Genomic DNA, 23,033 nt, shown 5'->3' on the forward strand with positions numbered 1-23,033 from the left:
GCTCAGGGACAGTGTCCAGACCATAGACCAACTCCCCCCCCCAAAAAAAGATATTCTTTAGTGGCTCTGAATCTCTACATTGTCAAAACAACCAACCAAATAAAACTGAATATAACTAAAATATGATAATCTTGTGATAATTACATACTGGACTTCCTACATGAAAGATTACAGTTTAGGTAAGAATATAAGTTTCAAGTAATGCAACATAACTACATGAAGGATTAAAACTACCTTGTAGCTGGGTACTGGTGGATAATACTCAGGCTGACAGCTGAGAATCATGGTTCAAAGCCAGCCTCGAAGAAAAGTCTGTGATATTTTTATCTCCAATTAACTACCAAAACACCAGAAGTAGAGCTGTGGCTCTACTGTGAGGCTTTAACAAAAATGGTCAGGATCAGCAATCTAGTCCTGAGCTCCATCCCCAGGACTGGCAAAAAAAAAAAAAAAAAAAAAAAAGTTCTATAGCAAAATTTATACCTACTCAATTCATACGATCAGTGAATGTGTTTCTGAAATGCTTGTCTTAAAATAGGAACACAATGCAAAGTATACTCTTACACTTAAATAAAAACTTTTAATGTACATATCACCCAAGGTAGAAGAAATAGTTGTATTGTCAAAGTTCACAGAATTCACAAACTTTATAGATGATGATAATGAAAATTTGCCTTGTGAAGGTTGGAATGTGTTTGTGACTTTAAAGTATCACTATCCCACAATACTGTGAAATTTATGTGATCACTTAATCTCAATAAAAAATTATTTTAAAAAATTTTAATCTTTTTAGCAAGGATTTTGGCATAGGGTAATGTGGTCTCTGTTAGCAGTTCAATACTTAGGAGAGGAGACATTATGAATAAAAGTAGAAAATAAAACTGGAACGCTAAAACCTAAATGTAATTTTGCCTAATGTGGGTTTTTTTCTTAATTTATTTTTGTCTTTTGGTATGGAGATGTTTGAAAAATAGGTCATGTATTTCAAACCAAATGAGCCTCACATTATATTTTGCAGGTTTAAACACGTAATTAGAAATATAATTCTCTTCTGGCCATTAGTATCAATTTAGTTGAACTCCAAGATCACTAAAATACCAAGTAAGTCAAATTAAAGATTTACTTTTTCAGGAAGGAAAATATCTATGTACACTTCAAAACTAAAACCTAGTCACCCCCTTTTGTTTCACTTCCATATAGTTTGGGATGATATTCTTTACTAAAGGGCAAGGCAAAAAGGAAAACAAAAATCTTTGTGCTTGCTTTTTAAAAGGAAAAAATCTGAAGCATAGCAGTTAAAAACTTGCTATCTGTGTGTCTTCTGCCCTAAGTTTTTCAAAAGATAAGCATGTCATATGATTAAGTGTCATTTACCAAGTACAAGTAGCCAACTAGTAAATCCCTCTCACCACTCTATTTATTTCCCACATGGACAGAAAGTTTGCCATTCTTATTCTAAATACTTCAAATGAGGGAAGAATTATGTAGCAAGATGCCACTGACATGAACTTAGACTTATTGAAGTTTGAGCAAAGCACTTCCTGTGGCCTCCTGACAGTAGTTTCCTGCCAGCCCCTGGACAAAGTAACTGTGTGCAGGATTATACTCACTACTTTGTTTCTGTTGGAAATGTGTTTTATTTTCTTTATAAAATAATGGTTAATCTTTAAAATTGATTTTAGATGGTTTGAGGCATTACACCACAAAAGTAATGAGCACTAATGCCAATGATATTGGACACAAATTCATTTTAGCTTTATTTCATGTCGAGAACAATTCTACTGAGCCTTGAACTGCTAACACACTGTGATTAACTTGCTAGAAACCTAAAACATGTGTATAGAAAACAAAAGTGATCAGAGTCCAGGTTGCTTGGGACCTCAAGGCTACTGTCCTTTTTCTTGAGCTATAATTCAATTTCCAATTTTACCGTACATTAGAATCATTATTTCCAGGCGTTTTTCTGCTTAATACTGCCACCTGGAGGACACATAGGAAAAAAAAGGGAGCTGACTGACTTAGCTTACCATGGAGGAGGAAGTAGAAATAAACACTCCTGGGCTGGGAAGGTGGCTCAGTGGTAGAGAGTTTGCCTTGCATGTGATGAGGCCCTGGGTTCAATTCCTCAGCATCACATAAGCAGGAAAAAAAAAGCCGGAAGTGGTGCTGTGGCTCAAGTGGTAGAGCGCTAGCCTTGAAGTAAAGAGCTGAGGGATAGCGCCCAGGCCCAGAGTTCAGGCCCACGACCGGACCAAAAAAAAAAAAAAAAAAACACTCCTATAGGTCCAGAGTTCAAAACTAGGGTGTCTGCTGGGAAGAAGATCTCCTCTGTCTGGATGACTAAGCAAGTTTGTCTGTTTGTTTTGTGCCAGTCCTGGGGCTTGAACTCAAGGTCTAGTCCCTGAGCTTCTAGGCTTAAGAATAGTGCTCTACCACTTGAGCCATAGCTCTACTTCTGGCTCTTTAATGTTAATTTAAGAGTCTCACAGACATTTCCGGCCCAGGCCAGCTTAGAATCTCAATCCTCAGATCTCAGCCTCCTTGTAGCTAGGATCACAGGTATGAGCCACCAGAGCCTGGCTAGATATATTTTTATCACAGTTTTTTTTTTTTTTTTTTTTTTTTGGATCGGGTCGTGGGGCCTGAACTCTGGGCCTGGGCACTGTCCCTCAGTTCTTTAGCTCAAGGCTAGCACGCTGCCACTTGAGCCACAGCGCCACTTCCGGCTTTTTTCTTATGTGGTGCTGAGGAATCGAACCCAGGGCCTCGCGCATGCAAGGCAAGTGCTGTACCACTGAGCCACCTTCCCAGCCCCTAGATATATTTTTAACAAGTAAAAATATCTTAAAATGTATTCATGCTTTTTACTTTGCAGTTAGATGTTTTGCTGTAAATTTAACACAGGGAGCATTTTCCCATCTTGTTCAGAGAGCATGACTAGTTCATTTAGCTAAAGTTATACTTGGTTTACTGTCTCCGGGAAAGCATGGTGACTACACCGTTAAAAGAGGAAACCTGATTTTTCCCTCAGTCATATTTGTACCACATTTTCCATAAACAAATCTAATAGCAGAAAATCAACTTCAAACTTAATATAAAGAGTACCTTATAAAACAGTCAATAAAATCTCATTGTTAGAAGCCTCTATAAAAATAAATGTATATGATTTTCAAGCTTTTATAAGAGAAACCAAAAACTGCCTCCAGAATTTTAAAGAAATATCTAAAGAGATATTTATGACTCGAGTCAGAAATTACTCCTTTCTTGTAACAATTTCAAACTAAACAAACCAGGATCTGCTTTCTCCCTGAAGTGGACCCCGTTGAAAATCTGGGTTTCCTCAACATGATTTTATTAGGTATATTATATAGTGACTCAATCCAGAACAATATACAGCTACACAAAAATCATTTAATCCTAAGGATGTCTTAAGTCTACTGAAACCAATATAATGATATCTACACACATCTGTGTTGTATGTGAAAGGTTCGTAGCTTGATGTAGGAGAAAATTAACCTTGTTAAAATTTTTAACAGGCTGTTTACCTCTTACCATTAAAAAAAAACTAAAGAAATAACCTACAAATTTTTATCAAAGAATATTCATGGTCTGTGCTATGGTGCCCTCTATTGAACACAAAGATTTATAAAAATTGTGTGTGTGTGTGTGTGTGTGTGTGTGTGTGTGTGTGTGTGTGTGTGTGTGTGTGTGTGTGTGTGTGTGTGTTTAAAACTAGCTGTAGTATTTTCATTGGTAGTCTTTGACAGGGAAGAATGAGGGAAGGAGGAAAGGCAGGAAAAAGGAGAGAAGGAGGGAAGGAGGAAGGAATGAGAGAGGCAAGGACTAACTCTATGGATATAAACCAAATATAAAAGTTCAATTTTTAGGATGAATACAGTTGTAGCAATGGGCTTTATTCAGTAAAGAAAGAAAGCCAGTTCCTATTAATCATATAAAATAAACCTAAAAAATTAGTAGGAATTCTAATATACTGTTGAGACTTAGGAACAGAGTTTGTAATTTTAGTTTATAACTTTCCTTTTCCATAACTAGTACAATTGCTTTCAATTGCAATTAGGAGAAAGAATATAAAAGAAAGATAACAGTCAAAATTGAGGAGAAATAAATATATCTGAAAAAGCTCACAACCATACTGACCAAATTTCCCCAGCAATTAAGAGTTCCGCTAATCATACGCTTGCCAAGACTTACAACAAATGTAATATAGTAAGTATAAAACCTCTTTTCTTATAATTTACCTATAAAATTACCCAATTCCTAAGTGCCTTGAAGTATTGAGATAAGACATGTAAAATACCAAACCTAGCTAATGTTCAATAAACAGTATATTCTTGTTTGACACCTAATCAAAGAAACAACTTTCTCATTCCTCTATAAAGATCACCCTGAGGAGCTAGGAATGAGGCTTAGTGGTAGAGTGCTTGCCTAGCATTCCTGAAGCCCTGGGTTTGATTCCTCAGTACCACATAAACAGAAAAAGCTGAAAGTAGCACTGTGGCTCAAGTGGTAGAATGCTAGCCTTGAGCAAAATAAACTCAGGGACAGGCCCTGAGGTCAAGCCCAGGACTGGCAAAAAAAAAAAAAAAAAAGAAAGAAAGAAAGAAAGAAAAAGATCAACCTGAGTCTGTACTTGGCTTATATTAAATAATGTATTATTTCACCAATGATCTTAAAGTGAAAAAATTAGTAGTTTTAATCTTCTATATACAGGTAGATACAAAGAGATGTTTTGGTTTTTACAGAGTTTGAACATTTGTAGTTCTCAAATTCACAACTTCCCAACTTACATTAAAAATAGATTTAAAAAATATGCTGATATCTATAACGCAAGCGCATTGCAGTATTAATGCAATACAAGCTACTGATTCATGGCCCTCCTGAGCGGGTAACCAATTACCTCAAAGGACTCAAGGTGAGGTCAGGCACAGTGCTGAATTGCATTATGATGTCCAGTTTCCCTACATGGCTTGGGCAGGGTGCAGGGAAGGGGCTTCCAGGGGTCAAACCATGCACGATGCTACTTATACACAAACTGACAAAGATCCAGAGAGCTGTTCATGGACATCAGAGACACCAAAAGGAGGGGCTCAGAAGTTATCAGGCCTGGAACTAACTGGGTGGCATTAGAATCCTTCTTTCCTTCAGGTTCAAGCCACAGAGAAGTATCAGCTTTTTTTTTTTTTTTTAACATGAAACAAATTAGTTTTGAGATAAGTAACAACATGACAAGAGAGTTGCTCGTCTGCTCCATGACTGGACTCCTACATGACAATCCAGATCTGATTTTAAGGACTTTACCCACAGCTCTGATAAGGACACAGTCTTCTACACTGGAATGAAAGCTTTGAGAAAATATAGACTTGCCTGGCACAAAGCCTGACCCAGAGTACTCACTGAATAAATATCTACTGATTGAAGAATGCTCACATGGCTTTCAGAGTCCTTTTTGAGCAACCATCTGATCAATATAACCCCAATGATGTTGGCTATGTGTAAGGGATATTAGCCTACTTCTCAAAAAGCCAAAGTAGATCTGAGACCCAAAAGAATCAGATGACTGTTCCAAGGTTGTGTGCCTAGGAAAAAAATGAAGAGCCAGGACTAATGGAAGATCCAGACCCCAGCAACTTGAGCTCCTAAACCACTACAACATCTGCATCAAACAGCCAGCAACAGCCAAAAAAGAAAGCACAAAAATAACTTGCACAAGCATAATCTCTGGGGGCCACAGGACCCTTACTGGGGTTTAATACTGGTAGATCAACTGTGGATAAAGAGATTCTGTTCAAAATAATGAAGTGATGTCTTAACAAAAACACATGGCCTATACTTAACTAGTGATATTAACACACTAATACAGTTACTGCCTTTTAATGTCACATGAAGCGCTTTCTCCATAGCAGCTCCCCAGTGCTGGCTGGGAACAAGGATTCAGCTGCCCCTGCCCTCTCCCCCATAATAGTGACCAGGCTGCAGCTTTCTTTGGAGCAGCATCTGGAGTAGAGGCTACTGTATAAACTTGAGTTACATCTTAAGGGACCAGGCCATCAGCCACCTGGGTACCATAGAGACAACAATTCAAGTCAGAGCTGTCCCTGAAGGGAAAGAGCAGAAAAAATTCAACCAGCTCTTTGTTCTTTCATGCTTGTGATACCCCAAATCAAAATACCACTGTAACATTTTTGAAGGACTTGCCTCCATTATTCAGTCCTTCTGGTCTCTTTATTTATTCCTCTGGCTTCTTTTCCTCTCCCTGTCCTCCAATTTATAAGCCTGAGTCTTTCTGCCTATCTCTGTGACCCTTTCAAAGGAAAGGCACTATGCAAATCTAATAGAAATAAGCATTAATATTCATGTGCACACTTAATACCCAAGTCCTTTATGAGCCATATGGGGAGAAGCAGTATATTATTTCAGGCTAGTTCTGAGCCTCTATCTAGTGAACTCAAAAGGAGATGACTGAAGATCTTGAAACTACTGGGAAAAACATGGACATTCAGGAGACAGGACCCTGCCTCTAAGACTCAGCCTATTTACTTCTCTACACGATGGAAAAGTAGAAAAATAGGCTCAAAGCTGTTCAAATCTAAGTGTATTAAAATAATAATGGCCAACATTCAGACATTAAGTAACAGACACATTCTATGCTATACACTGCTATGCTTTTCGTTCATTAATACATTTAATCCTCTCAGAGTCAAAGGCACTATTCTTACTCCTATTTTACAAGTGAGAAAACACAGGCATAGGCAAGGAAGACTTGCCTACAACTCCAGCTAATTAATGGTAGAGCCAGGATTGGAATCCTCAACAGCCTGCCCTCAGAGTCTGTGTGCAAACCTGTGTTCACCAAGCCTCCTGGGGGGATGGGCATTCTGGCATTCCAAAGACAAGACAAAGGGAAATCCTCATGGTCTGAATTCAAATAGCTCTACTGGAAGTACCCACCGTCACAAAATAATGCTGGAAAAGACCCTCAAAGATTATTCAAATGCCACCAAACACTCCTATATAAATGTCCATCCCCCACCCCCTGCCCCACTGTGCAAGCCGAGGCAAGAATTAAGCCACGCACATAGAAGAGCTCAGAAGTGTTGTATTAGCAGCCAGTTTTAAAGATGGTACTATAAATGGAGACAGTTTTGGAGACATGCCTTTTATAATAAATACATTTGTTTCCTGGGAAATTTTACTTTTGTTAGCTGAACCCCCAAAGGAATGCCTTTGTGCTTTACATCTTAAGAGACTATGTATTTCTTCTCCAATTCAATTTAATTGTTGCCTTCTAAACAGCCTCCATCCCAGATGCGTACTATATAATGTGAGCCACAAGATGGTGCTGTAATACAGGAAATGAATTTGTGAGCCTCACTGGAGAGAGGACGATTAGCATTTCAGACAGTAATACCCTTCCCCACAGGACCACTCTGTCTGAACACAGAGTTTCTGTACACTCACTTTCTGAGGAAATCTTCCAAACCCTGACGACGCTGATCAACATGCTGGCGGTTGTTCATATTGAAAAATAGGTTTTTCGATGGCAATTCTGGCACTTGCCTTATAAAAAAGAAAAAAAGAACATATAGTTTTTAATGACCACATCAAGTTGCCTTAGTTTGAGAAATCCCCACAGTGAAGACAAATTTTTCATGACAGTAATTATTACACACCTACTCCACATAACTTATTATTGTATGTCATATAATAAGGGTACATGCAAATCAATTAAAGAAAACCCCAACTTTAAACATATTGGGAGTCTTTCATGATCAATATCCATAAAAGTAGGTGCAATCAAGTGACAAATTTTAACTTCAGATGCAGTATCTATAAAATTTAAACTGGTAAATGGCAATCAAGAAGAACACTTAGGGGCTGGGAAGGTGGCTCAGTGGTAGAGCACTTGTCTTGCATGCATGAGGCCCCAGGTTCGATTCCTCAGCACCACATAAGCAAAAAGAAAAAAGCCGGAAGTGGCGCTGTGGCTCAAGTGGTAGAGCGCTAGCCTTGAGCTGAAGAGCTGAGGGACAGTGCCCAGGCCCAGAGTTGAGGCCCCACTGAGGGACAGTGCCCAGGCCCAGAGTTCAGGCTCCACTACCGGACCCAAAAGAAGAAGAAGAAGAAGAAGAAGAAGAAGAAGAAGAAGAAGAAGAAGACCTATAAAATGCTTTCTATCTTGTATTTCTTAATGCATAACAATTTTTAGTTATTGACTATCAAGATAAAGGATCAATAATCTCTTTAAATTACTTACACCAGCAACGCATTACTTTGGAGTCTTTGCCTCAGCCATACAAATTCTCTGTATCTTCTTCGCACACAGGATGTTTTCATTGTAAAACACATACTATTTGTCTGTACGGAAGAATAGAAAAATATGGCCTCACCTGAGGGAAAACAAGTTTCCTTATACTTATAAACTGAAATATGACCTAAATATTTATTCTTACTATGATGTAAACCAACCAAACTAAGTTGACATTTATACTAGCACTCTAAACTATTTCATGTAACTATCCAAAATCTCAACCCTGAAGGCAGCTGAGATGACATGAATGAGTAGTAACACCCTGGAGAAGTCATGGCCCAAGCACACCTTGCGTCCTGGAGGACCTCCTGCCCTCCTAATAGCAAGTACTGCTTTCAAGGATGAGTCATAAATAATCAATCCTGCTGGGTGCAATGGTACACATACATGTACCAACATTTGAGGGGCAGAGGCAGGAAAATGGTAAGTCTTGTCTCAAAAAAAATAAAAATAAAATAATAAAGAAATGTTTAACACCATCCATGTAGCTGGAGCCATCTTTGAGGACTAAAAACAGCTTCCTTGTATCCTTTCACAAGACATCCCAGAGGCCTACATGTTGACATGCCATCCCTAGAGATCATGCCAGGCACTAGGCATCCTGGAATCATGACTCACCTAGAGAATGGCATTTCCTGCTCTCCAGACGTGGAAGGTAGCCTTGTGTGGCACGCAGATGAACAGACAGATTCCAGTACCACTCTGTTCCAGGGCACAGCACTTGAACTTTAGTTTCTTTTTTTTCTTTCCTTTTTGTGCCAGTACTGAGGGTTGAACTCGGCCTGAGAGCTGTACTTGAGCTTCTGTGCTCAAGACAAGTGCTCGACCACTTGAGCCACAGCTCCACTCCCAGAGTTTTGGTGGTTAAATGGAGATAAGAGTCTCATGAACTCTCCTGCCTGGGCTGGCTTTGAACCTCAATCCTCAGATCTCAGGCTTCTGAGAAGCTAGGATTATAAGTGTGACCCACCAACACCTGCAAACCTCAGTTTCTTGAGTGGCAAGACAAGGTCGTTATAAGAATCCACAGCAAGCACTTGGCAAATAATACCCATTAATATTCTTACTAGTTGCTAGCTGTCTGTTTCCTTGTAGCTACTCTGAAATAAATACACTTGGAAAAAACAAACAAACAAAAAACACTAGCAGAGTTCCCAGCATAAGCTAAGCTATCATGCTCTCATTTTGGTAAACAGATAGGTAAATATTTTCCTTTGGAAAATCAAGAGACTGACAAATATGTTGAAATTTTACTATACAAACTGTGGGTGGCATTGGAGGGAAAACTGAGAGAGAGAAGGGATAACAGTGTCCAAAAAGAAATGTACTCTTTACCTGATTCACGTAACTGTAACCCCTCTCTATAATAATAACACTTTATTTTTTAATAACACTTAACTTTTTTAAAATAAGGATATCTCTATTATCTATATTTTTATGAAATTGTATTTCATAATCTTTGCCAAAGGAGAAACGAAATATTTGCCACTAACATTTCTATCTAAAAATAATACTAAGAGGGCAAGAAGAGGTAGGGCACATGAATGGAGGAAAGAAGGGTCATTATATTTGATGTACATTATATAAAAGTTGAACTACACAACCTGGGGGTATGGATGGAATTAGGAGAGATGGGTGAGAATGTCAGAAGGAGCAACTTTGATCAAAATGCATTTACTCACAATCTGACTTGTGGAATTGAAACTCCTTCATGCAACTATTTAAAGCAAACATTAAAAATAATATAAAAAATAAAATTCTATTCTTCCAGTTAACAAGCTTAGCAGTTCCCTAGGGAATTTAAATGCATATCAGCACTTAAACTGTTTAAACATGTTTAAACTGTTCTTATGAAATAGATGGTACCGTTCACGATATTCTTCAACTTCATAAGATTTAGAAAAATCTCAGGTTGTACAGAGGTTAAGAGACTCACCTCCAGAACAGCCCCTGATCTGAATACAGACAACAAAACATGCTAAAGGGAGCCTAGCATGGGCATTCTGTGGATGGATTTAAGACCTCATCAAGCTCAGCCTAATGTGCTCCTGGGGGACTAAGCTAGCAGGCTGTGTTACATAGAATTAGTGCCCTAACGAGCAGGCATTCTCTCATTTCCCTTCCCCAGAGAGTACTGGAGACACTGCAGGGACTCCTGATATTGTGGGCACAGGCTAGGTCCATTTAAATTCCTTAATTTCTTACTCATCGTCATTGTGGATGTCAGAAATGAAAGATCTATCTGGTTATACCAGAGTAAGGTCCATCCATGTGCCTTTCATTCACAGGGCAGACTCTAGAGAATGGATGTAACTACCCAGCTCTATCATCTACTGGTTTAAAATTCCAAGTAAATGTTGAGATTTCTGGGCCATCTGACATTAGATCCCTTGAGTTTAATTTAAGTGAGATAATCCCCAGTTTCTCTGCCTGCAAGGCTCCAAGGATATGGTTCATAGAGGCCATGGAGAATTCTACCCTTAACATTCACTTTTAATTGGACAACAGGTGGAAGACTCAGCAAGATCAAATATGCCGAGTTCACTGATTAATTTCCCCTAAATCAGCTTGCTTTGCTAGCCACCAAGCCAAGAAGATTCTTTGTCCATTTATCAGATGCTCAGAGAACCACCAGAACAACACCAAATAATATCTGTGACGCTCCATCATTTGTAGAGCCAGATAAGAGATTCCCGAAATCACATCACACAGAGAATCATTTGTACAATCATCTATTTCCTTGTTTTCTAAGAGTAATTAAATTTCATGCCTCCTATAAGGTATGTGAGAGAGAAAAAATTCGTAAGATATTTCATTTTATTTCAAATGCTTGTTCTTATATGTTCCTAATTTTCCTACACAGAATGCATCCTTGTTGTGAACTGCTTGTAGGAAAAGAAAACAAAGCAAAATAAAAATATGGAGCATATCCTGACAAGAACCTACAATACTATTGTTCCCCTCTCCCACTCCTCCTGCCCCCCGCAAAAAAAAAAAAAAAGCAGTTCTGAGTTTTTATTTGGCTTTATGTTCCAAGTTAGGGAGTTATAAAAGAAAAGAAAAAAGAATGATAGTCTTATGGTCTTAATGGGTGGTGTTTGGGTGTCTACTGATAACAATTTAGCTATTGCAATGGTGGGTAATTTTTACTTTCTTGTACTATGCTGTCTGGGCCAGGAGAAGACTAGAGACTGGAAAGGAGAGTAGCTTCAAAATCAAGGACCAAGCTAGAGATATTTACTACCTGCCCTTTCCAGAAAAGTTGGCTGGTCTTAGTTCAAGATGATCACTGCAGGAAACAGACCACACAAACTTTATCAATATTATGATACAATATAATTTCCAAATAAGGCATATAATTTCCAGCTGCATGGGGCTGGGAAGTTGGCTCAGTGGTAGAGTGCTTGCCTTGCATGCCTGAGGCCCTGGGTTCGATTCCTCAGCACCACATAAGCAAAAAGAAAAAAGCCAGAAGTGGCGCTGTGGCTCAAGTGGTAGAGCGCTAGCCTTGAACTGAAGAGCTGAGGGACAGTGCCCAGGCCCAGAGTTCAGGCCCCACAACCGGACCAAAAAATAATAATAATAATAATTATTTCCAGCTGCTTACTCATCAAGTTAATTAACTGTTTGAAATCTAGACTAGTGCAACTTAACTGTACATATTCATTTCCTACTTTCAGACTCTCTATATAAAATATTACACATCCCTTTTCACAAGACTATATCCTCTCAAAACTTAAGATTTGGGCTGGAAAGTTGGCTCAGTGGTAGAGTGCTTGCCTTGCATGCATGAGGCCCTGGGTTCAATTCCTCAGCACCAGCACCACATAAGCAGAAAAAAGTCAGAAGTGGTGCTGTGGCTCAAGTGGTAGGGTGCTAGCCTTGAGCTGAAGAGCTAAGGTACTGTGTCCAGGCCCAGCGTTCAGGCCCCATAACCAACAAAAACAAAAACTTAAGATTTACCAAGTAATATATTATTTGGAAATAGAATGGATCACAAAGAAATACCACTAATGAGCTATAAATACTCTTTATCCATGAATTTTTGATATATTCAAATTTTCATTAAAATATTAAGAAGGGGAGCTGGGAAGGTGGCTCAGTGGTAGAGCGCTTGCCTTGCATGCATGAGGCCCTGGGTTCGATTCCTCAGCACCACATAAGCAGAAAAATAAATAAATAAAATAAAATATTAAGAAGGTATAGCAGAGGATTCAAATCAGTAAAATTTCAATTTTAGGCAGCATCATAATACTTCACTTGAAATTTAAGCATTCGATGTAATCATTCAAATTCAGTTGCTTGAATTAGAAAAACTTTTATTTTAAGTATATCATGCCATCCCACAAAATGCATACCTAAAAGCAAAATTATTTCTATTGATTACTGAATACATACTTACGTGGATACATATCTCATAGTCAATATAAGAATGCCAAAAGTCCTCCTTCTGAATCCTAGGATCTCGGACCCAGACACTTACGAACTCCTGTGAGGGCATAATAAACCAAGAAGTACCCTTTAGAATGTAGGTAAGGCGGCGAAGGCTGAGTGCTGACTGAACTAGTATCAAGTTGAAATGTGTTTTAGACAATGTGCCGTCACCCATCAGAAAACAAGAAGTAAAGCTAATGAATCAGGCATCACGAGCAAACCAGAAAACACATTTGCCACAAAAGGAATGTTGAAATAATTCAAAACTGGGCTGGGCATGCTTATGGAGAGGGTCACAGGCAATCTTAAGACAAATAAGAAAGTGTGCTCTACAACTGCTGGACAGTACACTCTACCTAGAGTTGGAGTCCTATTTCTACTAGAGATCTTCTCTCTTTTTATGGTTTTATAAAATATGTATTTGTCTTACTATATTCCTGGCATGTGACTCTAAAATCCCTTGCATAAAAGAATAATGTCTTTTTTTAAAAAAAAAGTGTGCTGTAAATAATTGATTTCTATGTTTTAATCATAAGAAATACTTCAATATTCTTAATAATGGTATTTACTTTCAGTTTCTCTAAATGATAACTACTGCCGCTGACTGGCAGATTCCTTTCTAGAACACAAATAAGGAAGGGTGACAGGTCATATGAAAAGTAAGCCGTGCGTAAGGCCCTACTTGGAAAATAACCTAAAAGAAAAAAAGCACTAGAAATGTGGATCAAGTGATAAAACACTTGCCTAGCAATGGAAGGCCCTGAGTTCCAGCCCCAGTACTGCCAAACAAAGGAAGTAAAATGAATATACATATATATTAAGAAAAGTAAGCAACAGGAATCGAAATTATGTATGAGGAGGGATTTTTCATGATGAGAATACGAAGAGAAATATGAACATCTTCTTTTATATAATACTTTTCTATTTTTAAGTATATTTCCTATTATGATATCATTTCATCTTTGTATCTTTGTGTTACAAAATTAAAGAGGTTATAAATAAATACATACGCTGGGCACTGGTGGCTCACACCTGTAATCCTAGCTGCTCAGAAGGCTGAGATCTGAGGATCACGGTTCAAAGCCAGCCCGGGCAGGAAAGACCATGAGACTCCTATCTCCAATAAACCACTAGAAAACTGGAAGTGGCGCTGTAGCTCAAGTGGTAGAGCTCTCGCCTTGAGCTGAAGAGCTGAGGGACAGCATCCAAGCCCAGCGTTCAAGCCCCACAACCGACAAAAATATATATATAAATACATACATACATACATACATATACACTGGATTAAATAAACCATAAAAATATACACACTGAATAATTTTTGTTCTTAAGATAATAAGAATAGGGAATATGAGGTAAGAAAAACAACACTTTTCAAAAAGTATTTTTGAGGAGACAGGCTTAGTGTGAACATATGAAAACATGTACAGCAAAACAAGTATAATCTGGCAAAACAAACTTTAGTGTGTAACTTAATCATTCTAAATTAAATTAGATACATGATTTTAAATATCTGAACTCTTTGTTAAGTTTAGGGCTTTCAGGCCAAACTATGGGCATCTCTTACCTCCGTGCCTTAGTACAAGCAAAGGGCAGCCAGAGGTCAAACCTAATCACTCAACTCCTGCTTTTCACCTGTCATGTACATGAATGCATGAGTGCATGCGTTTGTGTGTGTAACGTGTATGTGTGTGTGTGTGTGTGTGTGTGTGTGTGTGTGTGTGTGTGTAACTCATTTCCTGAAGTATTTTCCACTTCAAAACAGAATAGTAAGAGAGACCCCAGGTCTTCTGGATCCATAGTGTTAATGTAGGTAATAATAACTTCGAAGGTTTCAATATAGAGCATATTGTTTAAAAGCAGAAATATAGTCCACATTCCCTGAAAACAACTTTTGCCATCTATCAAGTTTTACTTCTAAGACTTTGTCCTTGAATTCAAGACATCTGTGCCTATCCTCATCACAGAGATTATGAATTAATGTCCCCCAAAGGCCTATTTTAAAAACCTTTGTACTATATGTTTTAAAAATTATTTGAGAAAGAGAAATAAGATAAAAATAAGCTAACTATCACAATGCTATAAACATTTCAGCCATAACTGATTAAGAGTACTTTACAACTTGGGGGAGGGGGGTGGTGAGTGGTAAGCAGGAGAAAATGAGGGAAGGGGTAACTGTAGAAAAAGAAATGTACTAATTACCTTGTTTATATTATTGTAACCACCCTGTTCATCATCTTTACAATAAATTTTTTAAATTACATTCTATATTATAGGAGGAATTACAAAACAATTTTTAAACGAAGTATTTTTTAATAACTCCCCGTTAAATTTAGTGTCATTAAAGCTGGGCGCTGGTGACTCACGCCTGTAATCCTAGCTACTCAGGAGGCTGAGATCTGAGGATCATGGTTCAAAGCCAGCACGGGCAGGAAAGTCTGTGAGACTCTTATCTCCAATAAACCACTCAGAAAAGCAGAAGTGGGGCAGTGGCTCAAGGCTGAAGAGCTGAGGGACAGTGTTCAGGTCCAGAGTTCAAGCCCCACGACCGACAAAAAAAAAAAAAATTAGTGTCATTAGGTCAGGGGTACATTCGGTCCTATAAGAAACATAAACAGGAGACGAAGGCACCTTTTTTTTTTTTTTTTTGTAACAGTCCTGGGGCTTGAACTCAAGGCCTGGCCACCACTGTCCCTTAGCTTTTTCATTCAAGGCTGATGCTCTACCACTTAAGCCACCACTCCACCTCCAGCCTTTTTTTTTCTGGCAAATTGGTGATAAGAGTCTCACAGACTTTCCTGCTTGGTCTGGTTTCAAACCTCAAACATCAGATCTCAGCTTCCTGAGAGGCTAGCATTACAGGCATGAGCCACAAGCATCCAGGTTACAGGCACTATGTACTTAATCCATGCCTTTACCTTCAGTTGGGGGATGAGGGGGGGGATGCAGGGTGAGGGAGGGTGTTAAAATTTATACTTTTCACAGACACACAGTTTCCAAACATAATTAATCTTCAATGAGTCAACCCGAAAGGTAAGTAGTTTAAGAAAAGAGGAAGTGACCAGCCCGCCTGTGCCCACCCCCAACCCCACCCAGTCTTCCACATACCCCACAACTACTTTCTGGCTTTTCCAAGCCTTAAAGGCACTTTAGTTCCTTTGGAGCCTTTACTATACAACACACACACACACACACACACACACACACACACACACACACACACACACACACACACACACACACACACACACACACACACACACACACACACACACACACACACACACACATTTAAAAACCACACAAGTCTTAGCCAGGAACTGGTGGCTCATGCCTATGAGCTACTCAGGAGGGTGAGATCTGAGGATGGAGTTTTAAAGCCAGCCAGTGCAGGAAAATCCATAAGACTTTTATCTCCAATTAACCACCAGAAAACTGGAGTGGCCCAAAGGGAATCAAGCAAAAGAGCACAAGGAGAGAGCCCAGGTGCTGAGTTCAATCCCCACAAATAATAATAACAATAATAATAATGTCTTTCTTTGATCCAAAAGTTCATTCTTCACATTTTAACAGCAATGAAATTTCTTCAGTGACCCCAAGAAGTACCATGGGCCCTGTGCCTACTGGGGGACAGAGGGACAGCTCCTTGTCACAGACCATGTGACAGCCACCCTCCTTAGGAGGCCAGAGTCAAGGCCACTTTTCCACTGAAGAGGCAGAAGTTCTTGACTATGCCAAAAAGGAAATGTTAACTATTTCCAAATGCACAACATTCCACATTAACCTGTACCTGTTACTGAAATGTTAGGACAGACTTAATAGAGATGGAAAAAACAGAAAAGAAATGTCAGAAACATATTTGTCAATTTGTTACAGATTTGTGATCTGACTGAACTGTTTTAAGTCATTGCAATGTCACATACCACAAGCCACATAACCCATTATTAAGCAATGACAAACAGTTCTAAAAAGGAAAAGGAAAATACAGTTTTCTCTTCCCTGTTGATTCATAATTGCCTAACTGTGATCCTAAGCTTAGAAGAATATGTCCCTTTTCCTGGAAAGAGCACCAAATTTCTAGTCACAGGACTAGAAGTAAATTCTGACTAACCCACTTCTTAAAATAAGAACTTAATTAATTCACTGAACCTCGTTTTCTGTATCTAGAAAATGGGAGTAATTACTATCCAGCCATTTCAACTGTTTATTAGGTAGATCAAATTTTAAAATACTAGTGAAAACACCAGGATATTTTCAATTATGTGCTACCTCAATGTTTTTAATTATGAGCTACCTCGATATAAAAGTGTAATTATAATGAAAAGCTTATAATCTCCAAACTGACATTGAAGAAGTTAATATTACATCAATTTCATATGTTTTTGTTGTTGTTTAGGGGTTTTTTGGTTGGTCATGGTGCTTGAACTTCAGGGCCTAGGTCCTGTTCCTGAGCTTTTCTGCTCAAGCTAGCACTCTACCACTTTGAACCATAGCTCCACTTCCAGTTTTCTGGTGGTTAATTGGAGATAAAAGTCTCATGAATTTTCTTACCTGATCTGGCTTCAAATCGTAATCCTCAGATTTCAGCCTCTTGAAAAATAAATGTGTTAAGAGAATTTCTTCCTCATCTCAGTGGAGTGGAATTCTTAGACTACTATTACTGCTTAAGTTTAATATTTACCTAGGGATGACAACATGTTGAATATAAACCATGCTGGAAAAGGGGGTCTCCTAAGAACACAGCAACACATTTAAGTGTTCACTCAAAATTCACTGCACTAAGACTGTGAATATTGTTTTTTCAATCCTGAAAATCTTTAACTTGGCTGGAGTGCTCAGTGTCACTATTCCTTTGTGGCTGGTCTTCTTTTTTCTTCCTTTTTTCTGCTCCCTGAGATGTTGCTGAGGGATTCTAGGGTGACCTCATCCATGCATACCTCACCTAGGCTGGTGAGTCCCACAGGCCCATTCTAGTGCAGACATCCCCTCCACGTAACCAGGAACTACAAGAGTCCTACAAGTGCTCAGCAGCCACACTCTCATTACTTGGTCCCTCATCTCAGTAAACAGCCTCCCCAATAACACCAACTCCCCTAGACTTCTTTAATTCACACTCCAAATCCACACAGATCCAGTCTGTCAGATTTGTTCTCCAATTCAGGCCTCTGTTACTGCCTAGCTTCAAGAACTAAAACTAAGGTCAGAGCTGCTGATTGACCTCTGGGCCTATATCCAATGCCTCACCCACTTCAAGATCAAGTTCAGGCCCTCAGCTAGTACCACACAACCTCTCGGGACTCCCTCCACTTAGCTCCAAAGTGAAGTTTGCATTTTGCATCCCCACATATGACAGCAGTTCCACTTTGGTGTCTTTGAACAGACTCTTCACCCTGCCCCAACTGCTGTCCCTCACTCATTTGTTTTCTTGTATCACTGGGTGTTGTGTTTTGTTTTGTTTTTGCTAACTCTAATTCTTTTTCTTTCTTTTTTTTTTGGAAACCTGACTCTTGCAAATGCAAGGCAAGTTCAGCCTCCACCGCATCCCCAGACCACCAATTCATTTTTAAATGAAGTTCAGTCACCATACCTTCCAGAAACCCTTTTCAGATTACTGATATAGACGTGTGTGTGTGTGTGTGTGTGTGTGTGTGTGTGTGTGTGTGTGTGTGTGTGTGTGTGTGTGTGTGTGTGTGTGTGTGTGTGTGTGTTGGTCTTGGGGCTTGAACTCAGTGAACTCAGTGCCTGGGCACTGTCCCTGAACTATTTTGCTCAAGGCTAATAATGCTCTACCACTTGAGCCACAGCTCTACTTCCAGCTTTCTAGTGACTATTTAGAAATAAGAGTCTCACCAACTTTCCTGTCTAGGCAGGCTCTGAACTGAGATCCTCAGATCTCAGTCTCCTGAGTAGCTAGGCTTACAGGCGTGAGTTACCAGCAGACTTTTTTGACTGTGAGCCCCTCTGGCCCCCAGGGCATGCTGTAGGTACAGTAAGACCCTTCTAGTAAGATCCTTACTGAGTTACAAGGCCCTCATCTTGGGCCTCCTCTAGCTGGCCTCCGCTAGGACAGCTTAGGTTGTCATTTAAGATCTGAATGCATGACACCGCCAGTGAACTCTATTAATATCAACTAATGAATAAATGAATGCTTGTAGGAATAAACAAATCATTTCAAGGAAGAAGAAAACAAAATTAAACTTCAGTTGAAATAAAACTTCATCCACATGGTTTCTCAGAATCCACAGATTAATGATAATTTATTCAAAGCTGGTCTGAAGTTTATCTTAATTTAACAAAGTCCTTTCCTTTAAAGGTATGCCAATTAACAGCAGAAGGCTACCAGAGCAATGTTTAAGATCAATGTGGACAAACTGTTAGCATGGGCCAGAACGAAGTCTAGAAGTGCCTATTTACCTAGAAATAATTGAAAATCATTTTGATAGCTTCAATAACTTAGTCCCCTAAGACATGTAGCAGGCAACCATTTGTTAGCCTAGTTGGTGTTAAAATATGTACTTCAATGTAATAAAAGTACATTTATTTTAAAATATTCTATAATTCAGACAGGCCTCTCCTCCCCTACCCTGCAATTAGTAGGAATTAGTGACGTTTCACCATATTTCCAGCTACGAACAGCACGCCCAGGCAGCTGAAATTCACCTATAATCTCTTAATTAGCTGCATCCCTCATATCCTGCCCACCATCCTTCAAGGGAATGCTGACAGTCTGTCAGCCACAGAGGACAACCCCAGCCTCCATACCTGGAATCATATGGATTTCCTATGGAAATGGCTTCTGTGGCTGCAGTTAGTCAATTTAATAACCTTATTAAACACTTTAATGACTTCTTAGGGCCTAATGACTTTATCTGGTATGAAGGGAAACACAAGGCTGAGTAGAATTAAAAATTTAAACTAACTGATCCTTACCACACTCTCCATATGAAACGAGGTCTCTAAGAGACCTTGGGTGAGAATCTGATTGCTGTGTTCTCTTGTGAAGACCACACTTCCATTTCAATGGACCCTCTCTCTCCCAGACCCAGTTTCGACCTTTATGTCTAACTTGTCTTTCTAGACCTAATATGAAAATAAAATTAACAGTTTACAAAGTAGCTGTAGGGCTGGGAATGTGGCCTAGTGGTAGAATGCTCGCTTAGCATGCACAAAGTTCTGGGTTCACTTCTTCAGTATCACATAAACAGAAAAGGCCAGAAGTGGTGTTGTAGCTCAAGTGGTAGAGTGATAGCCTTGAACAAAAAAAAGCTCAGGGACGGTGCTCAGGCCCTGAGTTCAAGCCTCAGGACTGGCAAATGCATACATACATACATACATACATACATACATACATACATACATACATAAATAGATAGACAAAGTAGCTGCATTAGCCAGGCTCTGGTGGCTCATGCGCCTGTAATCCAAGCTACTCAGGAAGCTGATATCTGAGGATCACAGTTGGAAGTCAGCCATGAAAGTCCATGAGACACTTATCTCCAATAAATTACTCAGAAAAAGCAGGATGTGGCACTGAGGCACCAGTGGTAGAGCATTAGCCCTGAGCAAAAGAAGCTCAGGAACAGTGCCCAGGCCCTGAGTTCAAGTGCCAGAGTCCTGACATGCTGGCCACTACACAGTTTCTCATCACATTCTCATACTCCACATTGTTTCATATCTTCACAACAATCCTAAAGGCTTGACTGATTCTACAGACAAGAAAAATGATGGGGCTGGGAATGTGCCTTAGTGGTAGAGTGCTTGCCTAGTATGAATGAAGCCCTGGGTTCAATTCCTCAGTACCACATAAGCGGAAAAAGCCAGAAGTGACGCTGTGGCTCAAGTGGTAGAATGCTAGCTTTGAGCACAGAGAGGCTGAAAGTCAGTGCCCAGGCCCTGAGTTCAAGCTCCAGGACCGGCAAAAAAAAAAAAAAAAAAAGGAGAAGGAGGAGGAGGAGGAGGAGGAGGAGGAGGAGGAGGAGGAGGAGGAGGAGGAGGAGGAGGAGGAGGAGGAGGAGGAGGAGGAAGAGGAGGAGGAGGAGGAGGAGGAGGAGGAGAAGGAGAAGGAGAAGAAGGAGAAGGAGAAGGAGAAGAAGGAGAAGGAGAAGAAAAGAAAAAATGAGGCTAAATGGCTCAAAGTCAAAGAGTAACTAAGCTAACTCGGGTTGCCTCGTTTGAAGCCTGGACTTGCAAACATGACCTACCTAGTAGTTCTTTTAGTCACAGTAAACACTAAGCAAAGTTCAACCTCACTGTAATTACACTGTTTTGGAGGAGGAAATTACCTGTTTTGTTATTAGATAAGTGCCAGTTTTATCTCTCCTGAAACTCTGTCCCTCCAGCAGGATAGCACATTCAGACAGATATCATGACCCCTTGGGTTTCCTAGCTAGGACACTGCTCCCACTTCTCTTGTTTTGGATGACCCTAATGATTTTGAGAATGGGTCAGGTCCTGTGTTGACTGTCTCAGGACTGCCTGGGCTTATGGTGTGGGAAGGAAGACCACAGAGGTAAAGTGACATTTTTATCATCTCTTATCAAAGTTACCTGTCACCACGATCCTCCTGCCTTGCCAACCTTCATCACTTGGCTGAGGTAGTATTTCTCAGATTTCACTGAAACTTTTTTTCCATCTCTTAACAAATTTGAAAATAAATTTATGCTCATTAGTGTGTCTCTTTGTAAGCCACTTCTGATTTAATCATAGCTGGCCAAGTATTTCCTGGAACGCATTAGCATACTAAACAGGTGAAGTGTGGGAGTAAATTATGAAATCTATATAATCTGTTTTCTAAAAATGACATGTGCACATGCACAGAAAAAAAGACTGGAGAGAAATAATCCAAACTCCCATTATTTATTTGCTTGTTTGTTTGTTTAGTGCCAGTAGTGGGGCTTAAACTCTGGGCTTAGCATTATCTTGAGCTTTTTTTGCTCAAGGCTGGTGCAGCTCTATTTCCATCTTTTTATTGATTAACTGGAGATAAGGGTCTTACAGACTTTTCTGCCTAAACTGGCTTTGACTCTTGATCCTCATATCTCAATTTCCTGAGTATCAAGGATTAATAAACTATCTAGTTCAAACTTCCACTTTTTTTTTGCCCTAAAAGTTTTCCAAACTTTTTCTGTAGTGAGCATATCTTTGTAAAGCTAGAAGAAGGAAATAAAGGGGAAGGATGCTCTTTCTTTGGGCCTAACTCAGGAAGAAATAGCCTCAAGTGATAGTAACACAACATGGGACTCAGACTGACAGCAGTTAACTGAGACCTCCCGGCCTTGGCAAGAACACTATTCCAAGCAGCTTTTCGGTGCCTACAGAGGAATATACATTCCCTCTAATGAAAAGCATGTTAGGGCTGGGAAGGTGGCTCAGTGGTAGAGCTCTTGCCTTGCATGCATGAGGCCCTGGGTTCAATTCCTCAGCACCACATAAGCAAAAAGAAAAAAGCCAGAAGTGGTGTTGTGGCTCAAGTGGTAGAGTGCTAGCCTTGAGCTGAAGAGCTGAGGGATAGCACCCAGGCCCAGAGTTCAGGCCCCACGACCGGACCCAAAAACAAAAAACAAAAAACAAAAAACAAAAAAGCATCTTAGTTTCTAATGGAAAAACTGGATATAATGTCAGTGACTTAGAAGAGGAAGGAAGGGGGAGGGAGATTAGGAAAAAAAGGTGGAGGGGAAGAGGAAGAGTACATTTAGGTAATCAAGAGTAAGAGAGTGTTTACTCCATTTGCTGCTTCCCTCCAAAGCTCCCTATGTCACAAGACACCAGGAAATACTGTCTACTCTTCAGTGATGTGCATTTGTTCCAGCCCTAGTCACATTCAAGGCAGTCTTCAATACCAAAACTACTCGCAGAAGCCAGGTATTAGAGGCTTACTCCTGAAATCCTAGCTACTTTAAGGCTGAGATCTAAGGATCGTGGCTGGAAGCCAGCCTAGGCAAGAAAGTTGGTAAGCCCCTTATCTCCAACAAACTATCAAAAAGCCTGAAGTAGAGCTGTGCCTTAAGCGGTAGAGTGCTAACATTGAGCAAAAGAAGCTCAAGGACAGTGCCTAGGCCCTGCATTCAAGCCCCAGCACTGTCACTAAAAATGAGAACAATAAAAATCAAAAATAATTCTTCTTAGACTTAAGGCATCACTCAATGGGTAGAGTGCTTGCCTAATAAACGAAGATCTAGGAGAGCAGAGAGATATGCACACTAAAGGGGTTTCATCCATCCAGCAGTAGGGATGGTATTCTAGTCAACCAGCTGCTGAGAAAGAAGCCCTG

At 39.7% G+C, this 23,033-nt stretch overlaps 1 protein-coding gene across 1 annotated transcript in view; it reads right to left on the reverse strand.

Moving 5' to 3' along the window:
* Snx10 (sorting nexin 10) overlaps nt 1–23,033 on the reverse strand; it is an 82,062-nt gene that overhangs the window by 3,595 nt on the left and 55,434 nt on the right. Inside the window, exons 3-5 of the mRNA XM_069996055.1 lie at nt 12,732–12,818; nt 8,276–8,376; nt 7,480–7,578 (exon numbers count right to left, since the gene is read on the reverse strand). Coding sequence (XP_069852156.1) covers nt 7,480–7,578; nt 8,276–8,376; nt 12,732–12,818 — 287 coding nt within the window. The remainder of the gene's footprint in view (nt 1–7,479; nt 7,579–8,275; nt 8,377–12,731; nt 12,819–23,033) is intronic.

This window comes from Dipodomys merriami, unplaced genomic scaffold (genome assembly GCF_024711535.1).
Source record: "Dipodomys merriami isolate MVZ:Mamm:240054 unplaced genomic scaffold, mDipMer1.0.p SCAF_5, whole genome shotgun sequence".
Taxonomy (NCBI): domain Eukaryota; kingdom Metazoa; phylum Chordata; class Mammalia; order Rodentia; family Heteromyidae; genus Dipodomys; species Dipodomys merriami.